The 24,254-nt window shown below is 39.0% G+C and overlaps 1 protein-coding gene across 1 annotated transcript in view; it reads left to right on the top strand.

Annotated features, from left to right (window-relative positions):
* Positions 1-24,254, top strand: part of CSMD2 (CUB and Sushi multiple domains 2) — a 1,186,454-nt gene that overhangs the window by 1,127,412 nt on the left and 34,788 nt on the right. Inside the window, exons 49-56 of the mRNA XM_040337101.1 lie at positions 1,170-1,358; positions 8,707-8,892; positions 8,978-9,172; positions 10,860-11,033; positions 15,303-15,476; positions 15,991-16,164; positions 19,475-19,663; positions 19,780-19,953. Coding sequence (XP_040193035.1) covers positions 1,170-1,358; positions 8,707-8,892; positions 8,978-9,172; positions 10,860-11,033; positions 15,303-15,476; positions 15,991-16,164; positions 19,475-19,663; positions 19,780-19,953 — 1,455 coding nt within the window. The remainder of the gene's footprint in view (positions 1-1,169; positions 1,359-8,706; positions 8,893-8,977; positions 9,173-10,859; positions 11,034-15,302; positions 15,477-15,990; positions 16,165-19,474; positions 19,664-19,779; positions 19,954-24,254) is intronic.

The following is a 24,254-nucleotide window of genomic DNA, read 5'->3' as shown; positions in this document are numbered from 1 at the left end:
AGAAAGACATTATTTTTGTTTTACATATTCATTCTTGTTTTATTATGTTACATATTTCAATCCCTTAAAGAGGTTATTGCGCTGTTATTGTAATAAATAAGCCAAGGTACAGCTACAAGCAGTTCCCTTCAACAATGACACACACAGCAGAATCTAAAGTTTACAACCAAGAAACAAAAGAAACACATACATTATAAAATCTGATATCATTAGGATGTAAAAACAACATACACTGCAGCATGTTAAAAATAAGTTTATATGTTGTTTAAAATGGGACCTGTTAAAAAGAGAATTATGGGGTTCATTCTTTTTGTAGAATCATATTTACCTAGGTGGATGCAGCATCAGTCCAGTGCTGCATCTGTCCCCCGCCGGCTCTAACACTGAGAACCGAGTAATCAAATACCGCTGATCACTCAGTTCTCAGGGCTTATTAAGCAGAGAGTTGGTGACTGTCAGTCACCACTCTCTGTGCTCTGCTCCCCCCCCCCCGTGGGCTGTTGGAGGGGGTGGAAGCGCCTGGATCAGGCTCTCACCCTTGCTGAGAGGCTAATCCGGATGCCAGTCCAGGCATGTGGGTGGATCCTCACTTCATTGTCGCGTTCTTTCCCGAACTTGGACAGGCTCTGTGATGTGACAGGTCATAGGAGTGCAGAACAAACTGCACTACTGTGATCCACAGGAGAAGCTCGTTTGGCTGTACTTCTCCTCTAAATTAAACACAAGTAGGAAAAGCCACGACTGCCCGATTTCACAATTATACTAAAATGTCTGTATACTAAAGGAAACACCTTTGTTTTGTTCTAAAAATGGCTATATATGTTTTATAAATGTTCTAATAATGAACATAGTTTTTGAGCTTGGTGCTAGCTTAGTGCACATGAGAAAATTGACGAAATTAAACAGTGATTTCTTGACAGCATGACAAAGTGCGGTTAATTGTACATCTCGTAAACATTTCCCATCACATATAGATTTAGCAACATTTAATAATAAATACAAACATATAAGCAATTCTGAACATAAAAAATAAGGTGTATTCAGAAATTAATTTGAAGTGTGATAAATAAGGTGTTTTTGGTTTCTATATTAAACTTTTAAATGTCCTGATTTCTGAAGAAAATGAATGAAGACCTCTATTCAACCACTTTTACTTTGTATGTTATTAGCTGCATACTGCAGTCTTCAACGTCCTCCTCTCCACGGCTCTGTCCTGGGTCCCGTCATCAGTCCACCTGGAGGAGTTATTCGCTTCACTTGCAATCCTGGCTATCGACTCATTGGAATTAACTCTGCAATGTGCTTACGCCGTCCTCAGGGCTATTATGACTGGAACTCAGAGGTGCCATTATGTCAGGGTGAGTTGGCAGAAACAACCACTAAAATGCGCCTCAAATCAATACACAATCAAATGTGGCATAAACATTTCTTGTTAACATCAGTATGGACTTAAAGCACTGTGCTAGGTCTAGCATGTTCATTTTTACAGATTTAACAACTATCTTGTGTTTGTTCTGGTAGCACAGTTTAGACACAATTGTGCAGCATTTTCCATTGCTTATACATCATGTTTGGTCATTTTCATCAGCTTTCTTTTTTTATGTTGATGTCATTGTTAGGGCTCAGTCTAAACAGTGCACTGGAAAGTGCTTCCTTTTTCTTATAAATGAATAGCATCCACTTACCAGTTAAATGTGCGTTGAAGTAAACTGCACCTGGCCTAATCATAGCATAGCGGTGCATGAGAACAAAATGTCTGACGTTGTCTCATAGGGTTTTTTTTTGGCACACTAAAAGACATTCTGAGAAGGACGTGCCAGCTTCAGCATAGACTTGAAAAGATTCTATTTTTTTTGCCCTTGCCAGTTATTAAAGCAGAATTCCAGGCAAATATCAAGGATAGCAAATATTAGGATCTCAGTATGCGTGCATGCTTGGGTAACTGTTACAGCTGCAGTAGATCCCCATGTGCACAGTTCTGCACCTGTAACCTCCTAAAATCTTAGTATCAGTATATTTATGCGTCCAAGAGTCAAAAGTGTTTATGTAGAGCCTCAGACAGCTGCATGTAAACATCAATGGCAGGCTGACAGATGCCATAGCTGTACACCTGTAACTGCACTTTCAATTGGTTACATGTATACAGGGCCGGATCAGCAGCCCTACACATGAAATAGGAAGAATTCAAGTTTCATGTGTTATCATAATGGTATAGAAAACCTGATCCAAGTCTATCTGCACCATTTTCAATTAAAGAGTGAGATGTAAACTGGCCATTGTATGTAAAATTAACAAATGGATTGTGGCAGTTCTTAATATAGGAAACTGCCACTGATCCCTTCCATATTGGACCTGATGTACAGGATGTGATCTCTCTCTTATGTGCTGGGGTAGGCACAGATTTGTAACAAATAACTCCCAAGTAGCAAAGAGACTGACATCAGCACTGTGCAGAGTAGGATATCTTTCATTCATCTTTTCTTAATGGTAATTCGGAAATGTAAATAAAGTGAATAGTACTATAGTTGTTAAAGACATATGATTTTGATAAATACACAGCTGGAACAAAGGATTTATCATAAACATTTGCCTGGATGCCTTGCTTTAAGCTAGAATTTAGACCATAAAGTGTGACTTTTATTTTTTGTACAATTAATTATAACAATTTTGTAACCCATGTATTCACATATGTAATTGCTGTGCTGCAAGTTATTGCTGCTGTTTACAAGGCTAATGTTTTGTGCAATGGTATCACTGAAGCTGAACTCCAGGCACAATAAAAAAAAAATGTGTATACATTTCTCATCATTCAGTAACACTGGTAGTATTGTTTTCTTGCCACTTAATTAAACAGCTCTGGACATCATCACAGGGCAAAAAAAATTCTGTTATTTCAAAAACTGGTTGTATGATTTGGCTGGGCATCCTGTGTAACCCAGTGAGACTACAACTCTCAGGCCTTGTACACACGGTCGGACCAAACCGATGAGAATGGTCCAACAGACCGTTTTCATCGGTTCACCGCTGAAGTGGCCTGATGGTCTGATGTGTGTACACACCATCGTTCCAAAATCCCCGGGTCAGAATGCGGTGACGTCAAACACACGACGTGCTGAATAAAACAAAGTTCAATGCTTCCAAGCATGCGTCGACCTGATTCTGAGCATGCGCGGGTTTTGAACCGATGCTTTCTGTACTAACCATTGGTTTGGACCAATCGGGCAGCGGTCCATCGGTTCGGTTTTGAAGCATGTTTTAAAATTTTGGACCGAAGGAAAACAGACCGATGGGCTATACACACGGTCGGTTTGGACCGATGAAACTGAACCTCGGTCCATTCTCATCGGTTTTGTCCGACTGTGTGTACGGGGCCTCAGGAGTCCGAAAGCTGTCCATGTGAGATGGTCATGGTAATGAGAGGGAGCTGGGTGGGCTGCACTTTGAGCAGTGACCAATTAGAGATCAGAGACCCCTTAAACATTGTTGGGCCTAGTGAGCTGTGCACTCTGAACCTCTCCTAGCTGCATTCAGTTTTCTATGACAGCATTGTCTGCATGCTGCTAGGAGGTACGTGATTCAGAATGAAAGTTTGGCCATGAAAAAGAGGGTTGCAGAGAGTATAATTGTGCTAATCATTCCGCCCAAAGAAAACAGGTGTTGTGGCATCACCCTTGACAGCCAGACTGTAGAAGATGGTGCTCAGGATAGTCATATGTGGGTATAATTTTGTTAAAATTTTTCTACAAAAATTCAGAAAAATTTACTATTTTCAGGATGCAATAGTACCATCAGTGACTTGACAGATTTTGTTAGAAAGCCCTAGAAAAATCATATTTTACTGTTCAATTTCTGCATGCAGGAAGTGATGTAATGTTTATGCCTGTGACCCTACCACATGCCTTATATACCAAATATAAAACAAACGTTCATGACAGACTGTTCTGCATATCATTCAAATTGTACCTGGCACATGGGCATTACAATAAATATGATTTTTCCCAAACAGAAACCACATTCAGCCCTGGTTCACACTGGGTACGATTTGGAACGATTTGAGATGCGATTTGACATGTCAAATCGCATCTCAAATCGGCGGCATTTGCCAGCAATTGTCGGCAATGGCACTGTCCTAATCAGTGCGACGCCGCATCTGCGATTTCAAAAAGTAGTTCCTGTACTACTTTTTGCGATTTCGGGACGATTTACATTAAATTGCGGCCGAAATCGCGGCAAAATCGCGGCCGCGAAATCGCGGTAAAATCGCGCATTTTACCGCGATTTTGAATTCGCAGCAGTGTGAACCTAGGCTCACAGTTAGATTTTTTTTTGTCCAGATAAGAAACAAGAAAAATCTTCCATCTTTGATCAGATTGTTCCTATTAACGGCACTAGAAGGTTGAGAACCACTGAGTTAAGGGCTCACAGCAATCATGTCTTTGATGTGAAAATATAGCCTTGCCAAGAACAGCAGGCCATTGTAGCTAAATTCTTCCCAAACTGCGTTTTAGTTATCCATGTGTTCGGGCTAACGCTTCTGTACTCGAAGGATTCACAACAAATGCTTAAAAATTCATGGATTATTATAACCACTTGTTTTTTTTTTTTCTCAATATTTATGGTGTGAAGGCTTATAGACATATGTGCATATATAAAGTATATATACAGAACATACCTAAACAACTTAATTGTACATCTGCCAGCGAGGAATTTATGACTTTAAAATCTAACATTTTTACGAAATTCATTAGAATATTATATATGAAAAATATTCTTTGTTAGTAGCAAAACATTGCCTGATGCCATAGTAGGAGCTTGTCTCTCCTTGTTGAGTTGTTTCAAGGTGTCTGCTCTACAGTTCTTGTTGCTATCACTTTTCTACCTTCTTGCATTGGAATTCTGCACACTCTGCAGTCTAGACTTTAAGATCTCCCTCAGCTTTCTTTCCAGTCAGCCTGACACTGTCATAATTATCATTTCAACTGGAGGCATGAGGTGTCCCCTTATCCTGTCCAACCACTAAATTAACTGCCACTGAGAGCTGCTTGCCTTCTCGTTACCGGACCTGGCCTGGAGGAGCTGCCAAACTTTGAAAGAATAATTGAGCATTGGCCTCTCTGTGTTATATGTGCACTTAATTCACCTTTTGTTACGTAGTTAATTTACTGAGAAATCAGACAAGCATTTCAATTGAAACCTAAATGTAAGCGGCTGCATTGTGTTTATAACTAAGTGAAAGAGGGACTGCAGTTAGTTGTTTTAATGGAATTTCAATATGTGCTGTATTTATTGTACACATTTAAATTGAGCCATACCACATTCTCAGCTATAAGTAATTGGAAGCATTTTTATATCATGCTGGGTTTACACTGATGAGAATTGGAATCGGGTTTCACCACATCCAATTTGCATGACAGGAGAGTGTGCCCGGCTCTCAATGGAGCCAGTTCACACAGCCCTGGCAACGGACCCCCTGCTGTGAGCCGCGGCCACAGCTAGTGTGAACCTAGCCTTAAGCCTCGTACACACGCTTGGCAAGAACCAGCAAGAAGACTGCTGGCAGAGCTTTCTTCCCGAGTAAACCGAGCGTGTGCACGAGGAAACCCGCGCATGTTCGAATTGACTTTGACACATGCACGGTAGCTTCCACTGCATAGGTAGGGTGAAACAAGATGGCGGTGACGGCATCGAATGTGACGAGCGCATGCTCGTCGTACGCAATGACGTCACCGCGTTCTTGCCTTTCAAAATAACCTTTCACATTGGTTCTCTTTCTACCTATAGCTCTATACTGGTTCCGTTTATTACGATATTTCACTTTGGTCTTCTTTTAGCCTGATATAGCATCCTGTTTTAACCTGATGTTCTCTATTAGCCCTCTTTTATCTTGGTGTTCCACATTGATCTTCTAGTAGCCTGATATTCGATACTGACCCTTTTTTAGCTTAATATTTTGCATTAGTCCTCTTGTGGCCTAATATTTAATGTACATCTTTATATGGCCTGATATTTCACATATACTATATTGACAAAAGTATTGGGAAGCCTGCCTTTACATGCACATTTACTTTACCGGCATCCCAGTCTTAGTCCAGAGGATTCAATATTGATTTGGCCCACCCTTTGCAGCTATAACAGCTTCAACTCTTCTAGGAAGGCTGTCCACAGGTTTTACGAGTCTGTCTATGGGAATGTTTGACCATTCTTCCAAAAGCGCATTTGTGAGATCAGACACTCATGTTGGACTAGAAGGCCTGGCTCACAGTCTCCGCTCTAATTCTTCCAAAAGATGGGTTAAGCTTAGGCCAGTCAAGTTCCTCCACCCCAAACTCGCTCATCTATGTCTTTATGGACATTGCTTTGTGTACTGGTGTGCAGTCATATTGGAATAGGAAGGGGCCATCCCCAAACTGTTCCCACAAAGTTGGGAGCATGAAATTGTCAAAAATGTCTTAGTTTCACTGAAACTAAGGGGCTAAAGCCCAACTCCTGAAAAACAACCCTACGCCAGTGCACAAATCAAAGATGAGGATGAGCGAGTTTGGGCTGGAGGAACTTAACTGGCCTACGCAGAGTCCTGATCTCAGCCCGATAGAACACCTTTGGGATGAATTACTGTAGAGTGGAGACTGTGAGCCAGGCCTTCTTGTCCCACATCAGTGCCTGACCTCACAAATGCGCTTTTGAAAGAATGGTCAAACATTCCAATAGACACACTTCAAAACTTTGTGGACAGCCTTCCCAAAAGAGTTTAAGCTGTTATAGCTGCAAAGGCTGGGCCAACTCAGTAATAATCTCAGTATTTATCTCCATTACGAACGCTAATTTTACCAGACCGTTCACTTTCGTCTCGTACTTGATTCAGAGCATGCGTGGAATTTTGTGCGTCGGAATTGTCCACACATGAGCGGAATTTACGAGAACGGATTTTGTTGTCGAACCAGCTCTCACATTTTTGTTGTCGTAAATTCCGACAGCAAATGTCTGATGGAGCCTACACACGGTCGGAATTTCCAACAATAAGTTCCCATCGAACTTTTGTTGCTGGAAATTCCGACCGTGTGTATGCGGCATAAGACTGGAATGCCATTAAAGTTAATGTGCGTGTAAAGGCAATACTTTTGACCATATAATGTATGTTCTCTTTTGGCCTATTTATCAACACAGGCCCTCTGTGGGCATGTTTTTTTTTTTTTTGGCTTAGAACTAGACATAAGTTTTCTTCTGACCAGATATTCCACATAGATCCTTTTTTTTGCCCGATGTTCCAAATGTGTACTTTTTACGTGGGTGTTCAACATTAGAACTCTTTTAGCCTAATGTTCAACATTGGCCCTTATTTAGCATACTTTTTACACATTAGTTCTTTTCTGGCTTGATATTTCACATACATCCCCTTTTGACCTATTTATACAGGTCCCCTTCTGGTCTGATAATCTACATATGATCTCTACTGTTCTGATATTTTTGACCAGGTCCCTGTCTGCTCTTTTATTCCATAAAAATATTTTTCTAGCCTGATCTTCCACATAGGTCCTCTACTGGCCAGATTTTTCGCATAAGTTCTCTTTTGGCCTGATATTCATTACAGGTCCTCTATTAGCCTGATATTCCACATTGGTCCTCTTCTGACCTCTTTGTTCACATAAATTCTCTTCTCGCCTAATATTCCACATTATTTCTCTTCTAGTCTCATATTTCAAATAGGATCTCCTTTTGGCCTGATATTATTTATTAGGTTATTTTCTGGCGTACGTTTACACATTAGTCCTATTCTGCTCTGATATTCCACCTAGGTCCTCTTCTGTCTAATATCCTTTAGGCAAAGGACCTTTTCTGGCCTGATACTCCACTTACATCTTCTTCTGGTCTGATATTCCACATAGGTTTTTTTCTGAACTGATTTTATACCTAGGTCCCATTTAAGCCTCATATTCCCCATAATACCTGAATGCTTTAGCCAATCACAGCGCAATGTGATTGGCCAAAGGCAGGGTGCCTTTGGCCAATCCAGTAGAATATAACACATATAAATTGAGACAGGATTTTGGAGGTGACATTGTAACATAAATCTCTCAGTTCAGTAGCTCTATATAAGAAAATGACAGATTTTTTTTCACTGTTTGCCTCCGGTGCACACTTGGCTGCACAGCAAAGTTAATAAATGGCAAATATCTTTATTTGTGTGCTGGTATGTTGACATTAAACATATACTGTTGTTTATATTATTAGTAGTACTTGCACATGCGTATAATACATATACTGTATAAAGTGGTTAGATATCATAGTTTGTTAAAAATTACCCACAGAGATTAAGTTGGCCAATCTGCTCGGTTGTTGGGTCATTGTAGGCAAGGACCTTTGCATTAGTTCTCCCCAGAGTGGTACAAAAACTAGAAAACTTGTTGACGACCCCCCTTTTTCCCCGCAAGTACAGGCCTCCTCTTCTCTACTCTCTGCCCCTCCCTTTCTATTGATATAATCTGATGCCTGCATGCCTCTCAAGTTTGAGCAGTTTAGGTGTTTTACTTTGCATTTCTAGGAGATTTTAAGCTATTTTAAGCTATAAATGTGTTTACACTTGTCTAATTTTCTCACTTGGCCAAAACTGTGTACAACTCTGTTATATTTTCTCTTACCCATAATAGTAATGTGATATGTAATCAAATGCACCCTATTAGCAATGTTTTTTTGCTCTTTTCTCTTTAGCAATGTTCTGCGGGGTTCCTGCTGCTCCCAAGAATGGTGCAGTATTTGGAAAAGAGTACACTGTGGGGACCAAATCAGTGTATGAATGTAATGAGGGACACCACCTCCTAAGTCCTGAAGATATCACTGCAGAATGTCTGCCATCCGGACACTGGAGCAATGGCAATAATCCGCCACAGTGTATAGGTAAGAAAGAAAGTAAATTGTGTTCAGTGAGACTATAGCTGACTGATTTTTGTTGTTTTAATACCTCTTTATTGAAATTTTCCAGCTGTAACATGTCCAGAAATCAACAGTTTTAGCACAGAACATGGACGGTGGCGTCTCATTCATAAAACACAATACCATTATGGAGCTGAACTTATGCTAATCTGTGATCCTGGATATTACTACATGGGGCTCCGTATTATTCACTGCCAAGCCAATGGAACATGGAGTGTGGGGGAAACCTTACCAACTTGCAACAGTGAGTTCCAGTGATATCCCTTGTATGATGCCCATTGCACTTTGCCACCAATGTTCTTGGATGTGAATGTGCATTGGGGAAAACTTACTGTTTACAGTATGTGCCTCTAGGCACATTTTTCTTTTAGGTTTCACATGCTGTACATTTATGCAGGGGGTTTAGAACATGCAGGTCCAGTGGAAATAATGTTATTATATTGATGTGTGGACAAAAAAGTATGTATGTATGTAACTATTAACAATAGTTGAGGTTTATGTAATTCAGGTACAATAGCTACTAAGTTTCAACAGACTAGAGCAATAAAAACAGAATTGTGATTGGCTGCTTTGGGCTACTTGCTCTTTGCACATTACATGGTATGACATAATAATGTTATGGTTTAATGCTGAAATAATAATAATAATAATAATAATAATAATAATAATAATAGTCATAAAAAAAGTTATTGAGTAATGCTGAGTTTGTAAGTTTTATATTACAGCTAATAAACTAGTGGGTAATTCTCAGTTTATATATATATATATACAGTATATCAGAATAGTTTATATGGGATTTGAATACATTTTATAGAACATATTAGTTTCCTTATTACGATTATAGAGATAAGTTACCGTATGTATTTTATTGCTGTAGTATTATATAATACGAAACATATAAATCAGTGGGACATTTCTGAATTGAAAAATAAATATAGTCTTCTGTTATTTATATGTATAAATTTGACTAGAGTATTACCTGTTGTGGTTTACTTGCAACACAAGACATGAAGGAATGAAGACATTTTCTGAAGCTGGCCACACAATACAATGTGATTGTATAATCTTATGTAGTATAAGAGTCTCTACCCAGACAATCAATTTCATTTTAATTTAGTCAGGGAGGCCCTTTCACTACAGTTGCTGCTAAATCATGTGGACCTAACAAGTCACATCTAAGCAAAGTCTGAGAGCATGTGGTGAGCTTAAAGGGTCACTAAAGGAACAATTTTTTTAGCTAAATAGCTTCCTTTACCTTACTGCAGTCCTGGTTCCATGTCCTCATTGTTTGTTTTTGCTTTGAAGTAGCTGTAATCCTTCTCTGATCTCCACACTTCCTGCTTGTCTGGCTCCTTATGAAAAAACTCATGCAAGCTTCTCACTGTGGTCCATGATCAAGAAGGTGTGATTACCGTGTGTCTAAAACTCCTCAGAACCAATCAGATTCATTTTAAAAGCAAACACTGCCCTGTGTTTGTTTGTTTTTGTTCTGTGTGTCTCTGTACTTCACAGAAACATGAAACCAGTTTAAAAACTAAACGAAACTACAGGTACATTATATGATTGATTTTTATCTATTTTTAATATTTTTTAAAGGGAATCAGTTAACTATTATGTCTCTATACCCTGTAAACAGTCATTTCAGCAAAAAAAAAATCCTTTACTGCTCCTTTAAGGCTTTATTACTCAATATTACACAAAAATTTAAGAAATGATGAAGCATGATGTGGAAAAATGTGTAATTGTTGCCTTTAAAAATCCATTACATTTAGTCATCAACTTCTCCAGTAAAATCTACTTGATTGCCACATTCTTCCTGGTCTATTTTCATTCTGTCCAATTAGAGCTTGACAGCTACCAGTGTGGGTTGTTTTCTGTTTTCAGGTCTAAAACATAACTAACTCTAGCAATTCTTCTTTATTGGGTTTCAGTTATATCCTGTGGCGATTTGCCAATTCCAGCTAATGGGAATAAAATTGGCATGTTGACCCAATTTGGGGCAACTGCCATCTTTGCCTGTAACAGTGGCTATACCCTTGTTGGGTCCCGCGTGCGAGAATGTATGGCAAATGGATTGTGGAGTGGGCAGGAGGTCAAATGTCTGGGTAAGTCTTTTCCTATCATAGAACTGTTTTTGTTTTTGTTTTTTTTTGCATAATTGTGATTGTGTGACATTCATTAAAGAAGAAATACACTGCTCCAGGTAACAAAATTCCTCTACATGCACCAGAAAGCATAAAGTGAAAAGTCTGGATGGCCACACTCCCATAAAATCACCTTTTATTGATCCATGATAGAAAAACAAAATTCCATACAGCAATGGGGGTACAAATACACCACAACTAACGCATTTCACACCTTTTCTGGTGCTTAGTCATAGCTAAAATAATAAGCTGAAACAAAGGTATTGACATATGCAAATAGCTCAACTGCGATTAATGTTGGAATCAAGATAACCTATGTGCAGCTAATAGAATACAAGGTGTGGCTAATTAGTCATCCTACCAAAAAAAGCAGGACTACCCACATTTAACTCTTTATTACAAGAACCTAAAACAGATTCAAAGCCCATGCAATGTAAAAAAAACATGACAAATACCAATATGTATTCATTATATAAATGTAGCAGTGGCACGTGAGTCAAAGAAAAAACAAAACACACCCCGGATTGTCAGAAATATATGGTATATATCAAGAAAATAGACCACACGCATGTATACACATTTCAGATAACACTGATGTGCTAATATAATTAACCTCAAATATAGTAATATGTGTGTAATTTAATATATACACAGACCAAAATCTAAACTGACATTGAGGTGACCATGCCCCCAAAAGAGAACGTCAAACTAAACTGTATGATGTGAGATTCACATCACGCGGTATGATGCAGACTTAAGAAACTGGATGTAATATCTTTATGTAACATTTTCACTAGTGCAACTTGTAATACTACTTTGGACACATACATTTGCATGACAAGACACAGCTCACTGATTTTCCCCTCAATGCGACTCTGGAAATCAGCAACATTAAAAAGATACTTGCACTACTCTGATGCGACCTTTGATGCAACCCCGATCCAGAAGGTGTAAAGTCATATTAAAGTTGCAGTCGAAGTCACACTCTAAATCGCACGACTCTGGGGTCACAAGAGTGGAAGCGCAGCCCTACTCATAAAAGTGGGAAACGTCCCACCCCAAAATGTTATCCTGCCGGCTTTCTAGTATTTAAATAAAAAATCCAATAAACCTCTTGTTTGCAAAGTAATCTAAACTTGTCACCCCCTCTCTTAGGCAGTACAACTTTTTCAACCCCCTGTATGAACAAACCAGTCACATCTTTATTATAACACTCATTCCAATGTTTAGTCACATTGGTAAAAATTATTTTTCTCAATATCATATATATGATCGTGAAGCCTAGCCCTCAATCTGCAGGTTGTTCAACCCACATACTTACATACTTGATAGAACATCAAGTGATGTTATAGATTAAATTAACAAAGGAAAATATCTTGAAATGCTTATTAGATGCAGTGGAATGGATTGTATCACCTCTTTTAATATGAGAACAACATGAACATCCACTCACACCGCATTAAAAGAAACCATTAAATTGTAGCCAGTGAGAGGGAGATTTTTTACTGGTGTATAAACTGGGAGACAAAGTACTACCTAAAGAAGGTGATGTGCGGGAAACCATTCTCACCCCTTTAGAAAGAATCTGGGCATAAACAAGGTCGTTATATAAAACCGGAATGTTCTTTTAATAAAGAGTTAAATGGGTAGACCTGCTTTTTTTTTTGGTAGGATGACTATTTACCCACACCTTTGTATTCTATCAGCTGCATATAGGTTATCTTGATTCCAACATTAATCTAATTTGAACTATTTGCATATATCAATGTGTGTGTATATATATATATATATATATATATATATATATATATATATATATATATATATATATATATATAATTTGTTTCAGCTTATTATTTTAGCTATGACTAAGCACCAGGAAAGGTGTGAAATATGTTAGATGTGCTGTATTTGTACCCCCATTGCTGTATGGATTGTCGTTTTTCTATCATGGATCAATAAAGGTGATTTTATGGAGGTGTGACAATCCAGACTTTTTCACTTTATTCTGTGATATTCATACTATTGTTATACTCAGTGCCGATCCTGACCTCCCTGGGGCCCTAAGCAAAATGACATGGCACATTAAAAATGAGAAGCGGGGGGTGCTGACGACAGTGACATGTCACATTAAAGAAAGTTGAGAAGCGGGGGGAGGGGGTGTTCTGCTGTCGGAAATGACATCTTACATTAAATTGAGAAGCAGGGGGTACTGACTTTTTACCTCTTCTCCCATGCAGCCAGCGAGTTGAGAAGTGGGGTGAGGGGGCGAAAATGACTTCTCACCAGGCGGGGCCTCTAGTAATTTGGGGGGCCCTTCGCAGCTTTGCGGGGCCCTAAGCGTCTTGCATAGTGAGCCTATAGGGCGGATCGGCCCTGGTTATACTGTATCAAACACACCTACTTTACTGGAAGCTTTTCCCACGTATACTGTGGGTAAAAAAGGTACTGAACACATCACCATTTCCTAGGTAAATATATTTTCTAAAGGTGCTTTTGACATGAAATTTTCACCACATCTCATTAACAACCCATGCAATCCATACATATAAAGAAACTAAAACAAATAAGTGTAATAAAATGGAATTACACAGGGGAAAAAGTATTGGACACACGAAGAAAGGGAGGTGTAAGGCATAGAAGGCCAAGACACCAGCTGAAATCTATTAGTAATTTATAAAAATAAAAAAGCACATAAATATGTGAAACAACCATGACTGCGAAGAATAGCATAGGCTCAATCACAACCAACTAAAAACCTTTTCTTTCCCATAAATGACACAGAGGCTGATTAAGTTGGAAGAGGGCAAGGCCAAAGCTTTATTGAAATTTTCTAATTTTCTAAATAACCAATGCCAGCCACAGATATAATGTGAGCACATGTAGGCAATAACCTGACATAGACTAGAGGCCTGTCCTTACTTCTTCTGAAGGCTGAATTTCCTTAGGTCATTGAAATGCCACAGTGTAGTATTTTTCTAGATTTCAAGCTCCGCCGCTTCACCTCAAGTGCTTGTAGCCAATCTTGATGGAGCCACTTACCCTGTGTTAGGTCAACACCCACAGTATAGCCATGATTCTATCAACCAAGGCTCCCTCTCTCTACGTGTGTCGAGGGGCCTTCATTTTCTATGTGGATTTTATCTGTTGGTGTTCTACAATCTGAAATTCCATAAAGCATTTAATGGTTTTGGGTGCAGGTTCTTTTACTACTTTTAAATGGACTGTGTATTTTCGCACCGTTGAGTCTGTTAATCCAGAATCCTTCTGCAAGGCTGAAAAAATGGCTTGAATTCACATGCACTGGTCCCCATATATTTATTTCTGGGCTTGAAGAGGATAATATAGTATCATCTTTACAAAATTACAAATCCTTTGGCTTAAAACTTGAAGAATGATTTTGAAATTCAATCTTAATATGTCAGCAGTTCTTTTACTACCTATGAGGAAATATAAAACTCATGTTTAAGTGTCCTCTGTCAGCAACAAAGGTGTGAGAAGATGAGGCAATTACCAGCAAAGACTGGAATGTCCTTCCAGTCTTGAGTCATGATTGTTTGATTTCCATAAATACAGTGTGATCATCCACAGCACTGTATAACCATTCCAAGATAATATTTCTGAGGCAGACCAAGTTCCCATTAGCACACCTAATCTTGTAACAAGCAGGAATGGATGGCAAATGTTTTTTTTCAGGTAGTAATCCATAGTATTCTGTAACCAAAGCAGGCCATAGGAACCAATCAGATATTATCTAAATATTCTACAATGCATCACTGATGTTGGGTTCTGCTATTAAGGTGTATCTCTACCGAAACATGTTTGCTTGTTTTTTGACTAGAGTACAAAATGATTAGAACCTCTTTTTTTTATTGTGCCTGTATCCCATTAGGGAGAGTTGCCTTCACTTCCTGTCCTAAAGACACAACAGGATCTTTTTAATTAGAGGAAATTCATTTAGACACTTGTCATCTTGAAAAGTTCTCCCATTGGAAGAGTTCCCTTTACCTCCCCCTCTGATTTTGCCACTTTGAATAAGCCCGACTTTGTCATTGGTGTCTCTGTATGGCACAGTGTCACAAAATTCAGCAATTATATTTGAGTTGGGAAATACTGCATAATTAATAAGCTGACACAAAATAAAATGTACAAGATCATGCATTTTTTTTATTGTTTGCATAGGTGGGTGATATTACTGTATACTTCTAACAGTATTTTTCTTTCCCATAGCTGGTCATTGTGGGAACCCAGAACCTATAGTTAATGGCTTGATTAACGGACAGAACTATAATTACAGAGACAGCGTGGTATATCAATGTAATGCAGGCTTCAGATTAATTGGAAAGTCTGTAAGAATATGTCAGCAAGACCATCGCTGGTCAGAGAGGTCCCCCATCTGTGTGCGTAAGTATAACATGGGTAAAAGCAGGGGACAGGCGCTTACTCATTAGGAGCTAAAAACTGCATATCTGCATCTGGTGAAGTGTACTACAGCAAATAATAGACTCCCAGCTGAGAATTCTAAATGCTGTAATTGTCATTGTGAAATAAATGATAGTGGAAAGAACATTTTTTTTTATTATTATTATATAAGAGCGGTGTACATGTTAGATTAAGTTTACATATGATTTGTGGAAGTTGTCCAAGATATTACTGTATTAGAAACGTATATTTAGTACCATGCATTAGCAGCAGTATTAAGCTTCCCTGTGGTGCAGTGTTAACAAGGCTGCAAAAATCAAGTGAAAAATGGAAATATTATACCGTATCATGTAGTTGAGCCTTGCTGATGATGAAGATAATGGAATGTCAGTTGCTGTTAGTGGTAGGAAAAAAGTGGTATGTAGAGGGAATGCCAGTTCTATGTTTATTTCATGCTTGAGTCTTTTATTTTTGTTTTCGTTTTTGTCTTCTGCAGCCATCACCTGTGGGCATCCTGGTAATCCTGGGAATGGAGTTACTCAGGGCTCTCAGTTTAACTTGAATGACATTGTAAAGTTTGCATGTAACCCGGGCTACGTACTGGAGGGTGTAGCTCAATCTCAGTGCCAGGCCAATGGGCAATGGAATCATCCCCTACCAACATGCAGAAGTAAGTATGGTATACAACTCAGATTTGTTTTTCATATCTGTCTTGCTTTGTGTTGTTTCTTTGTGATAATGTGTTTTAAGTGTATCTAAAGCAATATAATTTTTTTTATTTTGGATAGAGTAAGGAAAGGGTAAAACTGTCAAATTTGGTGCAGCTCTGCAGTAGGCTTCCAGTGTTTTTTTTTTCAAAGTTGAATTGAACAAGCTGAGTTATGCTGGCCATACACTCCACGAAAAATCATCTGAACGAACTTTCGAAAAACGAAAGTTCCTTCGTGAGCGCAAACGATAGTGCCATCATGTAATGACCAATAAATCGTTCAGTGGACATAAAAAAAAAAAAAAAATGTTTTTTTTTTTTACATATACCTAGTGCAGAAAGTTTGGACGGGAAACACATTAACCTTCCGATTAATCGTTCGGCAGAAAATTTCCAAACTTGTCCTTCGTTTTTTTGGCTCAAAAACGTCCAAACGATTATCGATTTTGTGCCCATTAACTGGCCGAAAAACGAAAGATCTTTCTTAACGACCGAATGTCGGCCGAATTTTCGTATAGTGTATGGCCAGCATAAGATTAGAGTTCTCTGAAGCTGAAGTTAGAAGCTGATTGGCTAATGTGTACAGCTGTACCAGATTTTGTACTCTCCAGTTCAAGTAAATCAGCCCGCTAGATTCATGAAATATCTTTGCGATGAAACAGTCTTCATGAGAAAAAACTGTCCCCATTAAAAGTTTTCGCCTCTATTTCTGTTCTGGTAGCAACTCAAAATGTTGGATTTACCCTCACTTTCATTCTTGGTGAGATTGGTGATCAGAAAAATTAGAGCGAGCTAATCTCACAGACAGCATTAAAACCTGACAGTAATTCTAATCCCTCGCCACCACTTTTTTAGATGTGTTTTTTTTTTTTTTCATAAATCTCTTTATTAATTTTCTAAGAATTTTTTTCCATACAAAAAATAAAACCATACATGTACATTTACATTTCCCATTTCAATTACATTCATCTGCTTTCTTCTAGAGCCTCCATACAATTTTTAATTCATTCCTTTCAACTAATACAGATACATTTTACACTCCTCTCTCTCCCTTTATTCAATGGTGTGGTTAACCTCCCATTGTACCCTATTTATCCTGACGCTGTCATAGGATTTTCTATCCAGTTCGCCCATACTCTCTCATATTTCTCTCCCTGTCCTCTATTCCAGTATGCCTCCCTATACAATGGCAGATTACGGTTTACTACGTTTTTCCAGTGTGCTACCAAGGGAGATTCTACCCTTTTCCAGTTTAACACTATCGCTTTCCTAGCATAGAATAATAACTGGCCTACCTGTGTTCTCCTTCCCACCGAAACAATATTTTCCCCTACCAATCCTAGCAAACAGATCTCTGCCTCCTGTTCAAAGATTATTGATGTCACTGTGGCAATTATTCCCAGAACCTCTCTCCAGAATACCACTATCTTTGGGCATAACCAAAATATATGCATGAAATCTCCTGGAATATCTGCACATCTCCAACAGTTCTGAGAATTTTTCGATGAAATCTTATACAGCTTATATGGTGTAGAGTGCCTCCTATGTATAATTTTAAATTGTATCAATTTATCTCAAAGTGATACCAATATCTGCAATGGGAACCTCAATACTTCCTCCCAATTCTCCAAATTTGGAACATCTCTCTTCCAATTTTCACTTAATTTACTTATATCTGGCAATGTAGTCCTTATTAAATACATATAAAAATTTGAGGTTGTCTTGTTTCCACTTTTTACCATTTGCTCCAAACCTCCGGAAACTGAGCTAATAGGGCATGGATAGGCTGCCTGTACCTAAATGCATAACTCTCAGGGATATTCCAAAGCTGCCTCATTTCTACATATGAGAGAAACTTTTCCCCCTGTAACACTTGCAACAATTCCTTCACCCCATATCTAGTCCATGCTCCTGGATCCTGAATCAAATCCAGATGTGGTAATTCAGGATTTCTCCACAGTGGGGTATTTGGGGATAAGTTAGTTTTTAAATCTCCTTCTCTTCCCATAACAGCTTTCCATATTTTAACTGTTGTTCTCATCGCGGGGGTTAAATGTCACCTTGTTTTTATCCCTCTATACAGCAGTCCCTGCAGTGCCTCTACTGATTGGACCACTGCTGCTTCCAACATGGTAGCTGAGCCATACCCATCCGGGTTTAACCATCTCTCCGCCGTCACTAATTGTGTAGCTATATATTTATGAAAATCCGGGAAGGCCAACCCTCCCTGTGCCTCCGGTCTCATAAGTGTACTTAATTTAATTCTAGCTGGTTTATTTGCCCATATAAATGTAGAGAGCATTCCATGAAGCTGTGTAAAAAAACTTTTTGGCACCCACTGTGGAGAATTTCTGAATATATACAAAAACTTAGGAAGAATTTTCATCTTGACCAGATTTTCACGTCCCAACAGCGACAAAGGCAACGTCACCCCTATCTTTAGTCTCTTCCCAAGCTCCTGTACCTCTGGATCTAGGTTCAGCTTTTGAAAATCCTTAACCTGTCTAGATATTATTATACCCAGGTATTTAAATTCTGTTACCCATTTCAGTGGTGAATTCGGGGCAGCGGTTTCCTGTGCTCCTTGATCAATAGGGAACAATAGGGACTTACCCCAGTTTACTTTAAGCCCTGTAAATACTGAAAAGGCATTTAACACTTCTAAAGCTCCCTCTAAAGATGGACCCGCATCTCTTAAGAACAACAACATGTCATCAGCATACCTTCTCCTCCACCCCCCCCCCCACTCGAAGTCCCTGTATATTTGGTGTAGTCCTAAGAGCCTCTGCCACTGGCTCTATTGCTATTGCGAAAAGCACTGGAGAAAGAGGGCAGCCCTGCCTCGTACCTCTGTATAATCGGAACAAAGATGATAATTTTCCTCCCAACTTAACTGCTGATATGGGTCTCCCATAGATTATTTGGATCCACTTGATAAATACTAATGGGAATCCCATCCTTCTGAGTATTTACCACAGAAAAGGCCATTCGATTGTATCAAAGGCCTTCTCTATATCTAGAGAGGCCACTGTCCTAGACCCCTCATTCATATGATGAGTATGTATATTTGTATAAAGCCTGCATAGATTAATATTTTTAGATGTTTGAATAATATTTTAGTATGTATTTTACCCATTTCTTTCCCATTCTTTTTGCCCCTTCATTTTCTGTTTACAAAATCTTAAACTACCCCTGCTCTGATTTGCTTTTGTCTGTTTTGGCTCTTAACTGCACATTTACTCTACCCTGTAATCTCTCGTCTTTCCACAAGTATTGAACTGTACAGATCCTGGACATGTTGAGAATGGACTTAGGCGGGTACTACAAAGAGGTCCAGACCGATTCAGTTTTGGAACATCTGTGTCCTATGAATGTAGCCATGGTTACTATTTAATGGGGACACATGTTCTTACTTGCCAGGGAGATGGCACTTGGGATCGAGCCCTCCCTATTTGCCTATGTAAGTAAGATATGTTTTAATGACAGAAGTGGAACTATTATTGACCTTTCAGCAGAAGATAAGCATGTACTAAAAAATCATGTTTTTCTCTATATCATTCTCCTTTACCTGTCCAGTGATATCTTGTGGATCGCCTGGAGTCCCACCCAATGCGCAGGTTTTAGGAAGACGAAATACAGTGGGGTCTGCAGTACAGTACAGTTGCCTTGGCAAGCGAACCCTTATTGGGAATGCCACCCGTACTTGTCAGCTTGATGGCCGATGGAGTGGCTTTCTGCCACACTGTTCAGGTAAGAATTGTGTAAAGTGGTATAATATTAGTTATTTAATAATTCAATAGTTATTCAATAATTGATTATTATTGATAATTATTATTGAATAATAATTATTCAATAATTGTTGATGGAAAGCGGTTTACAATATGAGAGTCGTTTTGTCTGAGCCTTTGAAGAAAGAATGTGGTATGAGTAAAGAGGATGGAGATGAATTGAATATAAGGGGGATTCCTGCTCTGGAGAATTCCTGACTAAAACCTACCCGGTTTAAAGGGAGAAGCGCTGTCCAAACTAAAATATTTTTGGGTCAATTACTAGAGGTGAGAGTATATTCATAGATCGGTGGTGGGATGAGCACTCTAATAGGTGAAATTATGAGAGTGAGCACGTGGATAGCACAGTAATCAATTGACTATTCAAGGAACTGATAATCAGACTGTAAACACTGTTTGATACATGGATATGTCACATCAAGATTGTAATTAACACATAGGAAGTGCATAAATTGATCGATTACCAGAAGCATAATAATTTAAAATTTCTATGGTTTCAGTGCACAAATGACACTGTTTATTTTTTGTATATTGGTAGGTATGGTGGATTACACATTGAATAGTAGTGGATAGCGCTGCACTTCGATATTATCTTCAGTTTCATGTATATGTGGAAATGCATCAGTCCTAAAATGTACTGTTTTTTTTATTTATATACTGTATGCACTTGGTCACACGTATTTGCAGGTTTTTAGATTTAAGCAATATTAATAATGTTCTTTTACTAAACAAGAATGTGTATAAAAAAAGTATTTACAGTTACAGGAAAACAATACAAGACATATAGAGTGCTACAAAGATGCATACATACTTAATTTGTGTGCTAAAGGTATACACTAGAAAGTCACTTTGCTTCCATTATAGCTAGCCCATGAGTTTTATAGCAAACACGACTTCAAGCATTTCAAGTGGGTGCAGGAAAATAGGTCCTTGGTCATGGAAATTGTTTCTTTCTTGTACTGTGACTTCTAGTGTTATCTCCTCCATACAGTCCAGTTAAGACCCCTTTTCAGTTTGTTCTGCTAGCCCTTTTATTTTACATTTTTAATTAAGGTGCTTACATCATGTTCTAGAAGGGACGTATTTCTGTTCAGAAACACAGTTAATGAAAGCATACAACCATTGGTGCCAAAGGCCAAATATGTATTATAAGCATAAAAAAATCAAATATGCCAAAAGGTCAGGTTATTTTTGATTCTTACTGACACTATGCCAACAAACTTGACTTCAGTGTTTTACCAGACCTCCTCTAAAACAATGGGGATAACTAAAACATTTGGCCAAATATTTACATTGCTCAAATACAGTATATCAGACTAGTTTCACTGTCCCCTTGTAGAAGACGGTAAAACTAGTCTTTTGCAAACACTGTTAATGTATTAATGACATTTGTTTGAGAGATGTTACCATTTGAAACTGGTGTTTGTTGTGTGTGTAAAATCACAAAGTGTGTGTGTGTGTGTTTGAGTGTATGGGCCGCTAAAGATAGACAGGTTCTCATGAACAGTACAAAGGCTGTTGGTCACCCAAGCAGAGTACGTTTGGTTTCACTTAGTAGGGGTTTCATTGACCTGGTAGTACACCTTTTCCAAATCTGACAAGGGTTATAGCCAGTGAAAATTATTTTTATTTCTGCCTGTTTTGCTTTTGAAATGTTCCTGCATAGTAAAACAGTGTTAAGAGGACATAAAATTAAGGTACAAATAATAAACCAGTAACACTTGTATGTTAAATCTAAATATGGAACAGCTATGTTGTTGCCACCCAAATAAAACAAATACGTGACTTTGGTTTGATTTAAAGGAGCGCTTACCCCCCCACAGGACCCGCTGATGATGGTGGGGCCTCTGTTCTTTCACAACTTTCTTATCTGCTCTATCCCCTCTGACTTGGCCGTAGACTAAAAGTCATGTATACCTGTGTAACTTAAGAGTTAGTAAGCCACCACTCTAAAATAGTGCACAAAAATAGACCACAAGCAACTTGAAGGAAAAATAATTAAATGTGTTAAGACAATTAAACGAAATGAGGCATAAATCAATAAACAGATAATTATACTGACTAAAGAGCACTATAATGGATGAACAATCAATGACCCACTAACTGGCACTTAAAACACTATAACCAAGTTATAAATGAGTTATAACAGGTGTAACTAGAGTCTCTAGAATGACATCAACTAACTCAGAGGAATAATAGGGTCCGTGTGCGTGTCCACGATGCATCTAACCCCTGCAGCAGATGAGAGTATGCGTTCCTAGTGTATAGGGTACACTTTAAAGACAGTGGAAAAATGCCTGGGGCCTAATAGGCAATGTTGACCAGCTTTCGGTAGGGCCCATCTTTAGGTGGTGCACTGTCCCTTTAAGATAATTATTAGTAAATGTAGAAAGCATTAACTGTGTGTGGCGAGAATTAAAGATGTTTAGTTCAGCTCACCACTCCTGGTAGGCACCTAGTCTGGTCCCAAAGGCCTAGCAGTCCACAGGTTCCAGAAGTCAGGTTTCAGATCCTCACACAAAATGCAGTCTTTTAGCTTCAGTTCTAGAAATGAGGCAACTCTCTCCCACTAGCTCAGTCTCTGAGCAGCTTTGCAGAATCGGAAGGAGGTCCTTCCTCTCTCCTGAATATAGGTGGGAAGGCACAGCAGCAGGTCCTCTCAGCTCCTCTTCATGGCTCCAGCTGCTCGGATGCAGAGCACAGACCCTGACAATGGGTCTGCACCCTTTGCTCTCTTATCAAGACAGGCCCGATCTCTCTGTTAATCTGGGAAAATGGTGAAGCTTTCCTCCTCCCGGTCCAAAGATTTAGGGGAATTGAAGTTCACAGCCTGTTTGCCCCCATTGACAGGTATGGTGCACCTCCCTTTCAGGAACTACAATTCCCACAGTCCACAGTGCCCGAAAAGCAGTCCTTTCTGATGTTTCCATTGGCTCTCACTCCCCTGCCCTCTGGATCTGAGCTACAATACCTGGAGTGGGGGGAGGGGGTCAACAGGAGCAGGCATAATTTTATAAAGAGCCACTCAAAGCAGAGTGATAAGAAAGCCTTCAGCCTTCAAACAAAGCCAACTGTTGCACATCAGGAGAGATAGCAACGGGGGGGGGGGGGCAGCAGGGTATGGGAAGAGTCTTCACAAACCCACTCTTTCCCCACAGACCCCAGCAGGGGATGAGTGACAAACATGCACAATCCCAGCACTCACAGAAGCAGCTCAGCGAGTCGGGAGAGGGAGAAATTCCAGCTTTATTGCTCTCCCCTTGCACAGCTTCTCAGCGGGTGGTGGGCTAGGTGGGACTCGGCTGCACCCAGCTACATTAATAACATCAGCCTTTTAGGTTTACAGTCCATGGAAAAAATGTCAGCATGATGAAATAAGACATAGATTTATGCCTTACCAGAAAGTTAGCTGCCCAAAGTCCAGTGGTGTGTGACCTTTCTTCAAAGCTTGACTTGGTTATTACCCATGACCTTAAACACAGCAATATGCTAGAATATAATGCCCAGACTATGGGGGCTATTTACTAAAACTGGCAAGTGCAAAATCTGATGCATCTCTGCTTATAAAAAACAATAAGCTTCCAGGTTTCATTGCCAAAGCTTGATTTAACAAGCTGAATTTAGAAGCTGACTGGCTACCATGCACAGCTGCACCAGATTCTGAGTGCTCCGGTTTTAGTAAATCTCCCACTATGTGTCACTTCTTATGTCTCCTGCAGTGTTTGATAACCTTGAAACATTATTTGAAATTTTACGTCTATGTTCCCCTCTCTACGGTATGTTTTTCTCTGTCCCTTCGTTTTTATGAATCTGCCCTGAAGTTTTATGTCACAACTCATAAACCCTAGATCTTTATGGTCTGTGTTTTAGGCAGCAGTAAAAGGAAAAAAAATCAGTTAAGTGTTTTAGAAAGATTAATGTGAGTGCCGGCATAAATATCAGTGATTAACCCCGTGTGCTCTAGAATATGCCAATCTTATGTATTGATGTATTTTCGTTAGACAGTGTATCATTGGTTTGGTTCAAAATAAAAAAATTGAGAGTATAATATAAAAATGTTGGTGGGTTAAGTATAGACACTTTAGCAATAACAAAGGTCAAATGCATACTAGCCAGAAGAAAAGTATCTAAAAAAATTTCCCTTGAATTAAAAAAAGGCCACCTGAAAACATTGTGATTGCAAAGGACATGTCCTTGTAGTTTTTGATAAAGCATAAATACTGTTTGAGGTTTGAGTAGTTCCAACACTAAAAGTTGATATTT

Source organism: Rana temporaria, chromosome 2 (assembly GCF_905171775.1).
Source record: "Rana temporaria chromosome 2, aRanTem1.1, whole genome shotgun sequence".
Classification (NCBI taxonomy): domain Eukaryota; kingdom Metazoa; phylum Chordata; class Amphibia; order Anura; family Ranidae; genus Rana; species Rana temporaria.
This window is presented reverse-complemented; position numbering and strand designations above follow the sequence as displayed.